At 37.7% G+C, this 12,165-nt stretch overlaps 1 protein-coding gene across 1 annotated transcript; it reads left to right on the top strand.

Moving 5' to 3' along the window:
- Positions 1 to 2,197: 2,197 nt before the first annotated feature.
- Positions 2,198 to 8,945, top strand: get3 (guided entry of tail-anchored proteins factor 3, ATPase). The gene is made up of 7 exons (XM_066662374.1): positions 2,198 to 2,595; positions 4,290 to 4,437; positions 4,903 to 5,051; positions 5,340 to 5,490; positions 5,910 to 6,017; positions 6,493 to 6,690; positions 7,258 to 8,945. The coding sequence occupies exons 1-7, from the start codon at positions 2,453 to 2,455 to the stop codon at positions 7,384 to 7,386; spliced, it is 1,026 nt and encodes a 341-aa protein (XP_066518471.1). The 5' UTR covers positions 2,198 to 2,452; the 3' UTR covers positions 7,387 to 8,945.
- The last annotated feature ends 3,220 nt before the right edge of the window (positions 8,946 to 12,165 follow it).

Below are 12,165 nucleotides of genomic sequence, written 5' to 3'. Positions count from 1 at the left end.
GGAGGGCGGGACTAGGTTGTGAACGAAACGGTCCTCGAAGTTCTATGTAAACTCTAGAAAAACAAAATCCCGGACGTTTGTGAAATTCCGGCCGGACATATATTTAAGTCTAAAAAAGAGGACATGTCCGGGTAAAAGAGGACATCTGGTCACCCTAATGTTAGGACAGTGTTAGCAATGTAAAGTACTAGGGTTCTTAATGTTAAGGTTCTCCATAAGGGGCAAAATTATATTTATTGTAGATTTGGGGGCTTCATAAGGGTGGTGCTTTCCATCACTAACACTGTTTTTTTATGCATGCTCTTCATATTTTCTATTTGTTTCATAAAAAGAACATACATTTTGAGACAGGAGTTCAATCAGGTTTTATGCTTAAGGATAAAGGATGGCTCTGATTCTGTTTTTATTAGCACTTTTGCCTATAACCTAATGTTTTGCTCAAATTATATTTACTTAGTGATTTTTAAAAACATGGCATATATATTCAGACAGCATGATCTCAAAATATTTTATTTAAGCTCAATAAAGGTTAATATCAGCTGGCTGGAGTTTGCTTAACTGAGACACAGCAGTTCAGACGTATTATGTGCTAATCACTGCTAATTAGCGGTGTGACAGTGTATAGTGATACTGTGATATTGCGATGCAAAAACACGATTCTCTGCATCACAGAAAGTCAGCATTGATTTAACAGTATTAACAGTGAAATCACAAAAACTGATCACCAGCTACAGCTTACTGTAAAATTAGCCTATATACATTTTGCTCTAATTATCATGAAAGTAGCGAATTGTGAACTCAGGATACACAACTGAATGGAATTAAACATAATATAACGTTCATTCATTCATTATCTGTAAGCGCTTATCCAGTTCAGGGTCGCGGTGGGTCTGGAGCCTACCCGGAATCATTGGGCGCAAGGCAGGAACACACCCTGGAGGGGTCACTCACATCTACGAACACTTTAGAGTCGCCAATCCACCTACCAATGTGTTTTTGAAACGTGGGAGGAAACCGGAGCACCTGGAGGAAACCCACGTGGACACTTGGAGAACACACCAAACTCTTCACAATCACCTGGAGTGGGGCTTAAACCCACAACCTCCAGGTCCCTGGAGCTGTGTGACTGTGACACTACCTGCTGTGCCACCGTGCTGCCCTAGTATAACATTAAATGTTTAAATTTATAGTAAATATGAATGTCAAATAAAAGCATAGATTTAGGTTTAAATGCTGTGTGGGTAAATTATAAAATGTTTCAACAAAGGACAGCATATTTTGAAATGTGACTGGTGTTAGCATTAAATTAGATATTATTAAGCAGATAATACCAGATAATATAGATTCCTTTTTAATGATCATTCCTTTATTATTTGGCTTTTTTTTGTCTTTTGTCCTTTAATCTCACTTGCTTTGGCATTTTTGACACTAACTTCTGTGTTTTTGACTTGTATTACTGTGCAGTACTGATTTACAATTCACTCCTGCAGTTTATAAATTAAAAAGATTCATGCTGAATAAAAATCTAATCACAGCAATGAACTTTAAGCCAAATTAAGCTAATATAATTCCAACAAGAAACTGAGCTCAATTTAAATAAATTCTTTAAAGTAATAAAAGTGTCTGTCTGAGTTCATTTATCTATTTTAAGACCTGAAAGCATTTCCTTATGTTAGTCTACTGCAACATGGGATAAGAGACACGTCTTGTATAACTTTCTAATGAACTAACCAAGCTTTTATATTGTAAAGTACCCAGTAAAAAAACCTCAATGACATTTATGAAATTATATATATATATCTTCATTAAAAGCCAAAAAACAAACTTTTTTAGCTCCAGGCTGACACCTGTTGGGGGTTGCTGATCATTATTGTTGATAGCTATTTTTTCTAACTATAATTTGTCTCGTTTTTTGCATTTTATATATTTAGGACAACTTCTCTGAAGTGAAGAAGGACGGTGGAAATTGAAATTCTGAGAATTGTGTTACTTGTTGGGGTTTCTGAATAATTTTCTTCTTGATTTGATTTTGGGCTGTAAAATATGATTTATGAGTTAGCTAAATAATTTAAGCCGATGTGAAAACCCCTGGTCTTGTGTGGATATTATTAGCCCATTTTATCTATTAAAAATTATTTAAAGAATGGTATCTATATAAAGTGATGTAAAATTACTGTCCTAGCCCTGGACAGGATTGGGTTCTGGAAGCTTCTCACTGGTTTGGAACAGTCCACCAAAGATTTTCAGAGGTTTCCAGAGCTTGAGTCACCAGCTTTGAGTTGCAGAGAGTAGTTGGGTCTGGAAACTTCTCTTTGGGCGACATTTCGGATCTGATGGTTACTCGACAGCCGTGTTTTCTTTGTTTTGAGCCAAAATGTCGCGTCTAAAGAAGACTCATAAGCAGAGCATGTGGAAATGGTACGGTCCGCGTGAGCTGTGAATGTGAAACAAGATGGCAGCTTCATTGGAAGACGAGTTTGAAGATGCGCCTGATATCGAGCCCCTGGAGCCCACTCTGAAGAACATCATCGAGCAGAAATCTCTGAAATGGATCTTTGTAGGAGGCAAAGGAGGAGTAGGAAAAACTACCTGCAGGTAACGGAACGGCAAGGATAATATTTCTCAATGAAGCCCACCTTTGCGTCAGCGTTAACGGGGGGCGCCTCACAAATGGCTTTAGGCTCCCTACTTAGTGTACTGCATAGGGTTTAAAATGAGGGCTCATGAACTCCATTTACATTCCTTCAAAATTAAGTAGTGGGAAAGACATAATAATGGTTGGAAATTAGATATTTATTGTCTGTGAGTTACTTAATAGTGCGTTGGAATGATATTTAATGCGTGTTAACTTAATAAAGCCTTAATAACAGTCTTATCGTTTCAATGCTTTATTAAGTCTTTCGCAAATTAAATTTTATTTTGAAGGGCCAGCAAGGCTCTGAATTGGGATGTTGTCATAGCTTACGAAATGGATTGAATGGTCACTATTTGGGTGTAAATACCATAATGTTAACTCTCGAAGTGCACTATGTAGGGAGCATGGCGCAGTTTGGAACGCGCATCATCGCGCTGAGGCTAACGTTGAGACGCTAACATACAACAAACCTTATATTGGATATTACCTAATGTTGTATTAAATTCTTGACCTCATTATGAGATGTTTCTGACTTGTACACCTTTCTCAACTTCCACTGTGCTCTGATTGTACCGCGTCACAGCGTGTTTTTAACGAATAAACGTGAATGAAGCTGAATTGGAATATCAGTCATTAGCAGACAGTGCTACAGTGGGCAGTAAATGAAACAGTCAGTATGGTTTGAGAAGGACATGGCTAAAAGTGTTAAAACAGCTGTGAGGGAACTGAGTCTGCTATATAATTTAAGCTTTTCCTCGTTGCCACAATGTTTACAGATAGCTGAGTTAATACCTTGGAATCTTTAGCAGCAGACAAAGCATCATATGCAACAAGCTGGTCGAATAAACACTGCCCAGATCTGGGTTTAGCCAGTGCCTCTCAAACCTGTTTGAGAGGATTTTTCTTGCTTGTTTTTGTTTGCTATATTTAGTTGAGGGACTTTAAATCCAGTGATGTTGTAACATCTCACAAATAACTGGACTCCAGAATGTAAAATAAATTAACTAAAATATAGACTCCATATGAGCAATTAAAAAACATCACTCAACAATCAGCCGAATCCTATTTAGTCCAGTCTGGAAAAGTGTCACCACCCTTTATTTATCGAAACATTCATTAAGTAGGCTACAACATAACCTTATTTCATTTAAAATATATATTTTTTTCAACATTACTATATTTAAAATTACCATTATCAGAAAATGCATTACCATACTGAAAAATTTAGACAGAATCATCAATTCCATTCATTCATTAATTCACCTTCTGTAACTGATTCAGTCCATTACAGGGTCCCAGTGGGTCCAGTGCCAACCCGGAGTCATTGAGTGCAAGGCAGAAACACATGGTGCCAGTCCATCACTACACTCACACAAAGTCACTTATGCACACAGCTGTGGACAGTTTCTCACATTCACCCAGAGATGGGGAGGGGATATCACACTCCTCAGTGACCTGAGGCAGGGATTTAACCCAGGACCCAGAGATTCAGAATCAGTGTCTGAATATCAGGGATTTATTTTTTTTTTTTTGGTCTGCTCTGTCTTTATAATTGATTTCATTATTTTGGAGGAACTTGTGCTTTGGAGAAACTTTGTGAACAAACTTGGTTTAACTACATTTCACGCCAAATGTGCTCTTCATTGCATTCCAGCTGTAGTTTGGCTGTCCAGCTGGCCGCAGTGAGGGAGAGTGTCCTCATCATCTCCACAGACCCGGCACACAACATCTCTGATGCCTTCGACCAGAAGTTCTCCAAAGTGCCCACCAAAGTGAAGGGCTATGACAACCTCTTTGCCATGGTCAGTGTTCTCACTGCTTAGGAACATCATTAGTACTGGTCTTTTTTGAGCATATGAGTTCAAATACCTGTTATTATATCTTCCTTTTGAAGTTATAAGTAGGGTTTCAGCCCAAAATGATTTTGGAACAAGGCACAACACACACAAATCGATCAAAACTAAATTAATTTATATAGAATCACACTTAAAGGTACATTAACAAAGAGAAAACAGAAAAATATAACTTATTTACAACACCATTCCATTCCTATTTTAGTAAAAGTATTATGCTTAAGCTGTACGCTTAAAACAATTTGAGCAAAACTTCAAACAGGCCAATTGCAGTGTTACATAAAACTACTATAAGCCATTAAATATCATCAGTTCTAAAAGCATCTCACCCTGTAAGGTTGAGGTTGTGATACTGCTTGTTGGAAGAATATCCCTCAGACCACTGATGTTGGACCTATGCTCCTCTGTTTGTAGGAGATCGACCCGAGTCTGGGGGTGGCGGAGCTGCCAGATGAGTTTTTCGAGGAGGACAACATGTTGAGCATGGGCAAGAAGATGATGCAGGAGGCCATGAGCGCCTTCCCCGGCATTGACGAGGCCATGAGCTACGCTGAGGTGATGAGGTCAGTCTCCACTGCAGTCAGAGAGTCTAAAATACTGTATCTGTAACAAGTGGAATAATAATAATGTTAATTTTATAGCACCTTTCACATACCCAAGGATGTTTTACAATTGAAGGGGGAAAAAAACAAACAAACATGTATTTCCATTTTCTTCTGTGTTCTTGTGTCCTCGTCGTCTTGCTTGATGTCATCTTCTACTTCCCAAGTTATGTTTCAGTCATTAAGAACACAAACAAAGAAGAGTTAAAGTACCTGCATATTGTTCTTGGATTTGTTTTGCTGTTGCAGGTTAGTAAAAGGGATGAACTTCTCAGTGGTGGTGTTTGACACGGCTCCCACTGGCCACACACTGCGTCTGCTCAACTTTCCCACCATAGTGGAGCGCGGCCTGGGACGTCTCATGCAGATCAAGAACCAGATCAGCCCTTTTATCTCTCAGGTACAGAGAGCTGCATGCTGGGAATTGTAGTTCTTGTGAGTAATTTTGTAGATAAACCATATACACACAAAACAGGTGAAAAACAAAGTTCTATGAATGTGACAATGATTATCATTGGAAAACAATTCAGGGTACTTGCTTTTTATTTGGTAAGATTCAAATTAATGTGTATATATACAAACATGTGGTGTGGTCAAAAATGAGTGTTCAATTTATTGATTACTATTTTAATTAACTTAGTTTTTGTTTAGTCATTTATTCCATGTTTGTTGTATTAGGACCATGCTGTTGTTGATTCACCATCTGACTTGATGCACACTTAAGAATTTTGGGTGTAGGTAGTGATTGATGTTCTCTTTTTTCATTATGTTTTGGGAAATTTAGTCTAATGAGACTGTGGTTTTGCTGTGTCTCTGTAGATGTGTAACATGTTGGGACTGGGGGATATGAATGCAGACCAGCTGGCCTCAAAACTGGAGGAGACGCTTCCTGTTATCCGATCAGTCAGTGAGCAGTTTAAGGACCCAGTAAGTTCCTAAAAAGCAGTTCCCTACCGAGTTTTAATGGAAAACTTTTCTCTCCAAAACAAGCTCTGTAAAGCTTTCTGCATGGTAACAGAAATGTGTCTGTTGTTTTTCTTCATGATTCCCAGACAAAACAAAACAAAAAAAAAGCATTGCACTTTCTTAATTACACTTTTTTCAGATTAAAAATCACCCGTATGTATTTTAAGGGGCTTAAAAATAATCTTGGTTCTTGAACTTAAATGGCAGAAAATAACACAACCTTTTAACTGCTATGATTTAATATAAAGCAAACTATTTATTAAAAGTATAAGTTTTGACTGAAACAAATTTTCACCATCATTTTAACATCACAGTAGACTTTACACCCTCTTTGCTTGTTATTTATTATTATTCAGTGCAGACCATCATCTAAATGTATATCCCATCACTCAAAAGACCTAGGATCTAACTGTCTGTGTCTGACTGTGCTGTGCAGGAGCAGACGACATTCATCTGCGTCTGCATCGCAGAGTTTCTGTCTTTGTACGAGACCGAGCGACTGATCCAGGAGCTGGCCAAGTGCCGCATCGACACACACAACATCATCGTCAACCAACTTGTTTTCCCAGACGCAGAGAGGCCGTGCAAGATGTGTGAGGCCAGACACAAGATCCAGTCCAAATACCTGGACCAGGTGAAGGAGAAGTTGTTTATTCTGCAGAGGATTCAGTTGAAACTGTAAATTTAAATGTACAGTGGTCTCTCTAGGTGAAAGCAAGCTTTCTGGACTGTGTAGATCATCATCACTATGTGTCAAGAAGCCCATTCTAATGAGGGAAATCTGTTACTTTCATTGTGAGCATGATCAAGTCAAATGTTTAAATTTGTGCAGTTGGAGTCTTTACTTTTTACAGAAATGATTACAAATGTGGGCCATATTTTTTTGAAAACACAAGTTAAAGCCTGTTGTTTACCCTTTGTCGGTGTCACTTCGAAGCAATCCATGGCCCTGAAACAGATTTTATCGCTAAGATCTCCCCCTTGTGGACAATTTTCACTTTGCTAAACATGAGTGAGCTGAGTTTATAAGCCATGACCATGAGGTGCATTACATATGAAAACAACGTTTTGATTAAGAAGTTTAAAAAGTTCAGTCATGTACAAATGCATAATACAAAAAATCATCACATTTTTACAGTTTATGATTAATAATAATAATAATAATGCTACAATAATAAATGTTACGGTTTGTGTGTTTCAGATGGAGGACCTCTATGAAGATTTCCATATAGTTAAACTGCCTCTGCTGCCTCATGAAGTGCGAGGAGCAGACAAAGTCAACACGTTTTCCAAACTTCTTCTAGAGCCCTACAACCCACCCAACAAGTGACTTACTTCTCATAAACTGACACACTCTCTCTCACACACACACGCACACACCACACACTCACTATTCTGACGCAACTCCATCAGCTCTCTCAGAACCCACAGCTACATAAACACATCACTTTCACCAACATAATTATTATTATCATTTTCAGATCTGGAACAGCTTACAACAGTGTCATAGTCTGATACAGTAAAACAGCACTGAAATATCTCTCTCTCTCTACCATCCTCACAAACTGACAGTGATATTCGCTTCACTCTTTCCTCAGTTCAGTAAACAGAATCACAACGCTTAATTTTTCTCCATTTATTAAATTATTGTTGATGGTTGTTTGTGTGATGGTGACCTGAGTGTGTATGTACATATAAAGAGCATAAAAACTGCTTAAAAATGGTGGACAGATCTCTCTCTCTCTCCCCTGCTTCTGGTGTGTGAGTGTAGGAATGTGTTCAGTGTATTAAAACTGAAAGGGCCCAGTTATTTGAATGCTAATGTAAATCTAAGCTGCGAATCAGCCGCAGTCGTATTCCTCAGTTGTACGCCTCCAGCCTCAGAGTAAATGTCTCTTAGTGGGAATAAAGCACTTGTAATCCAGTCCTAGCGGTTTTACCTGTCCATGTTTTTGTTTTGTCCCAGCTTCCAGTTCTCCTAAGTCAGGTAAATCCATATTAGTGTGGGTTTGGAGCTAGAACAGTACTAAAACATGCACTGGACTAGAGCCTTGGGGACTGCTTTGAAGTCTTTGAGATAATGGGTTGACGTTTGGTTTGCAAATTTGATTTGAAATGTGTTGTTGTGACAGCCCCTCCACGGCTCCTGGGTTGAACAGTACATTTGCTTGTTTGAGAGTCCTCACCATGACAGTGCATCTGATCACAATACAGCACTGTCCTGTACTTGTCTTAAACACATCTGGAGAGCTTTGGTTTAATTTACAGTTTAATTTTGGCGATGGCTCCTCAACATTGTAATTTCTGTGTACAAACAATGTAATTATTGCAGTCAGCTGAAGTGCATTGTATTTATATAGATTAACATGGAGCTTCTTTTTGTTGCTTTGATTTCGGGATATTTCTCTGATTCCTCATAATGAAGCACATGGTAAAAGATCATTTGGGTTTATTGTCATTTCTTTCTCTCTCCTCATCTCTCATCCTTATATCATCTGCCTGCAGCGTACTGTTTACAGGACAGTTTGTTTTTGAAGGTAAAGAGATATGCAAATTCATTTAAAACATGGTAAACTTAATTCTAAAACAGTTCAAATCCTTCAAGCATTTACCAAATGAATTGGTTTCAACTGGATTGTTTACTCCTGGAGGGTATTTCACAAAGTGGGATTTCTCAATTTAGCTAGAATAGTCTCAAGCCAAATGTGTCCCTGAAAAGAGATGAGGGACATCCGTATAGTCCTTATATGTAGGTTTAAATGACCAAACTAACTCAAAAATCCTGTTTTGTGGAACACCACCCTTTTCAAATGACATGTTTTGCCAATTTTCCATAATGGGGCATGTGCAAATGTTGTTGTTTTTTTTCAATATGTTGAAAACAAATAAACAGAAATTGTGTTCTAATGATTGTCATATTTCAGTGTGTTCCCTGTTGGAGTTGTGTTTTACTTCTTTTCACTTCATTAAAATAAACAAAACATGTCATTTGCCCAGTGATGTTCAAACTATTGTCTAAGAGTTTATACATCCTTAACATAATATGTTTAACATATACAATGATATATGTATAAAAGGAAGCACATTTTCCAGAAATAGTGTACGCTACGCAGACGTGATCTGTGGATACTTGCTCATCCAGCATTATTTTTGAATCCAGGGCATTAGTAGATAATTAGTCGCCCTTTACAACAGTAATAACAGCATCTGGAAGACCAAATGTCTGACAGTCTATGTATATTATGACAAGCAATGGCAATTATTAATGAGATTAAGCGATTATGAATGACATTAATGATTGTTTTCCTTCATTTTAAAGTGAAAAAACAAAACAAAACTTCAGTTATTCCTAAACTAATGGTTAATGACACTGGAGTTTAACACATCCCAGTGAACATTTAGCCGTTGATTCAACGTTGAAATAACGCAATGACTGCCGTCTGATCAACATTCTCTTAAGGTTGAAAATGAAAGTTGAAAAGACGACTATTAGACGTATTTTGGACGTTCATTGACTTTATTAATTGGTCCCAAAATAAATTACTTGTATAAAACGCATTTTGGACGTCCACTGACGTTATCGATTGTTCACCACTTAACTAACTTATTAAGATGAATTTTGGACGTCCATTAACGTTTAAAATATGTCCTTGACGGACAGACTACTTTTAGACATATTTTGAACGTCCAGGGACTTGTTTACTGGGATTAAAGGAGCACAATAACGGTCCAGTTTTTTTGTGTTAGCTAACATATGCTAATGTTGACTAGCATCCTGCTGCGTGAATTTGGGGAGGGCCACCCTGAGAGAAGGCCTTTCGTGTGGTCAAGAATAACTAGTATTTTATCATTTTTTATATTTTTATACATCTAATATTTATAACAATTTCTCCGTGCTAGTTTTCAGTGGTGTTTTATACGGTGTGTAGAGGCGAAGGAGGGGAGCCATGAAACGTTGAATTGAGTGGAGGGACGCAGGGAGTCAAAGCAGAGGCTTGACAGCTTCTAATGCTTTGTGAAGATGCGAAGTGACCATGGCCACCTTTCATCCTCCACCATAAACTGCAAAAACAAGAACCCCAGCCGGGTTCAACTGACCGTTTCAATGAGTAATTAAAACTGAAGCAGACACTTCAGGACGCGGCGTACAGACACAAACCTAACAAACATACTTCAAGAAAGGTATTACATGCCTTTCTGCATTTCTGTTTAAGGGGTTAAAATAATCTGTACATATCCAACTAGTATCTAAATCTTTACCCATCTGGGTTGTTTCTGTCTGTTCTTTTTAATCTCCATGTTTTGAACTATTCTCTAGCAGCAGGAGTTTGTGGCTAACGAGCCTAATGAGCCCCTGCTGAGTTAAAAGGGGTCCAGCAGAAAAAGAAAGGATTTAAAGACAAAGCAAGGGAAGAAAAATAAAGAGAAACAGGTTTTTTTTTTACATGACATTGACCTGTGTAAAATGGCCCTAACAAAATATTGCTGAAATTCTTGATGCAGTGGTGGACTGTTAAGTGACTAAAGTTTCCTGAAGTACTCCTGAGCTGATGTGGCTATATTTATTACTGTACACTGATGATTTCTGATGCAGTGCCATCTGAGGGAAGATAAACAGGTTGAAAATGAGTTCAATATGTTGTTTTAAAATATCCAAAGGTAACAATATTCACAATGCCTATTCTCAGCACAGTTTCTGTTCATGCGCTAAGTTACAAATACTCAGGAATAAAACATATATAAAGTGTGCCACCATTTCAATATTTTGAATATATATTTTAGCAAATGAACAGTGTTGTCTTAAAATGTACAGCAATGTGTTTTCACTTCTCTTCAGTGAGTATCAGTTTTTGTAACTCGTACATTGATGCTTCTTCTGAAATAAGGTTTGTGTCAGACGTATTGAAAGGCTTATGACCTTATGAATGATGTCCTTCAGTAAACTGTTGTCGTACCTTTCTTTGTGATGAATAGACGCTGCTGGAATAAGCTTGATTAGATGCTGCAGCAGCAGGAGTACAGCTTGAGCATAAAGTAAAGAGAAAAAAAAAAAGAAATGCGGGGCGGCGAGCTTCTACAAAGAAACTGCAGCATTGAGGAGAGAGGAGAGGCTTTAAAATGACCCTGGAGGAGCTGCTGTTTTCCACACTTCTCAGAGGAAAGGTAAGGATGCTCCAACACAACACTATTCTCTACACAAGTGTTTTTAATGTATGTGGTTTCAGATGAACATATTCTGATGCCATAAAGAATATATCTGAAGCTGAATAAGTTCTGAAATGTATGTTATGTGACTGTGTCTGTACATATTTTGGTAATCCGGAATTAGTTTGCGTTTCCATTTTTGGAATTGTTTTTTTTTTCCACACATACATTTTGGCCTGTTTTGTTTTCTAGATTTTGACTAATAAAGTTAATAATATTTTTTAATTAGTATATCTTTCTTTCACTTTTTAAACTTTCTAAAATGTAGTATGTGCCAACTGTTTTTTTTTTTGTCAACTGTTCCTCACAATAGATTTTACAGTGGTACACTTTTGTGGATTCTACCTATTTCTGAATTAATGTGTGTTGTACAGAATCTTTGGAAGTCACATCTGTTTATTTATTTCCAATAGTTTTATTATTTTTATGAATATTATTGCAATAGTGCATTTTTTATAAGCAGTTTTTTATTTTGACCACATAATGAAGACGATATTTATGGCTGATATTGTCAGAGAGTTTGTTCTTGGACAGTGTGTGTAAACAAGTGTGCGTGTGTGTGTGCGGTTTATGTAATGGTGCCTCATCATGGTTAACAGGCAGAGACAGAGCAGGGAGACAGGGATATCTCCTTCAGCTCTCTGAGTTTATATCCCCCAGCCTGCTGTTTACTCTGCTCTGTTACACACAGTCAGCAGACAGCCCTCAATCTCCGGCTCAGTGCAGGAGTGATTGGACGAAGAGTGACACATCTATTCACTTTTATTTAGACACCAAGGTTTAATTTTCAGCTCACCTCTCATCAGCTGCCATCACATCTCATCATCTCTTATAATTTTTCGTCTCTCATTATTTCTTTATAACTCTTATCACCTCTTGTTATTTCTCGTATTCCTGTCTGTAA

This window comes from Hoplias malabaricus, chromosome 2 (assembly GCF_029633855.1).
Source record: "Hoplias malabaricus isolate fHopMal1 chromosome 2, fHopMal1.hap1, whole genome shotgun sequence".
Taxonomy (NCBI): Eukaryota; Metazoa; Chordata; class Actinopteri; order Characiformes; family Erythrinidae; genus Hoplias; species Hoplias malabaricus.
The sequence above is the reverse complement of the archived record's forward strand: the minus strand, read 5'-3'. Positions and strand labels throughout refer to the sequence as shown.

Bases quoted from the DNA above. Each gene is read 5' to 3' on its own strand.
- get3 (XM_066662374.1), top strand. From the start codon at position 2,453: ATGGCAGCTTCATTGGAAGACGAGTTTGAAGATGCGCCTGATATCGAG. The intron at 5,052-5,339 runs GTCAGTCTCCAC...TTGCTGTTGCAG, and splicing joins AGCTACGCTGAGGTGATGAG to GTTAGTAAAAGGGATGAACT. The intron at 6,018-6,492 runs GTAAGTTCCTAA...TGTGCTGTGCAG, and splicing joins GTGAGCAGTTTAAGGACCCA to GAGCAGACGACATTCATCTG.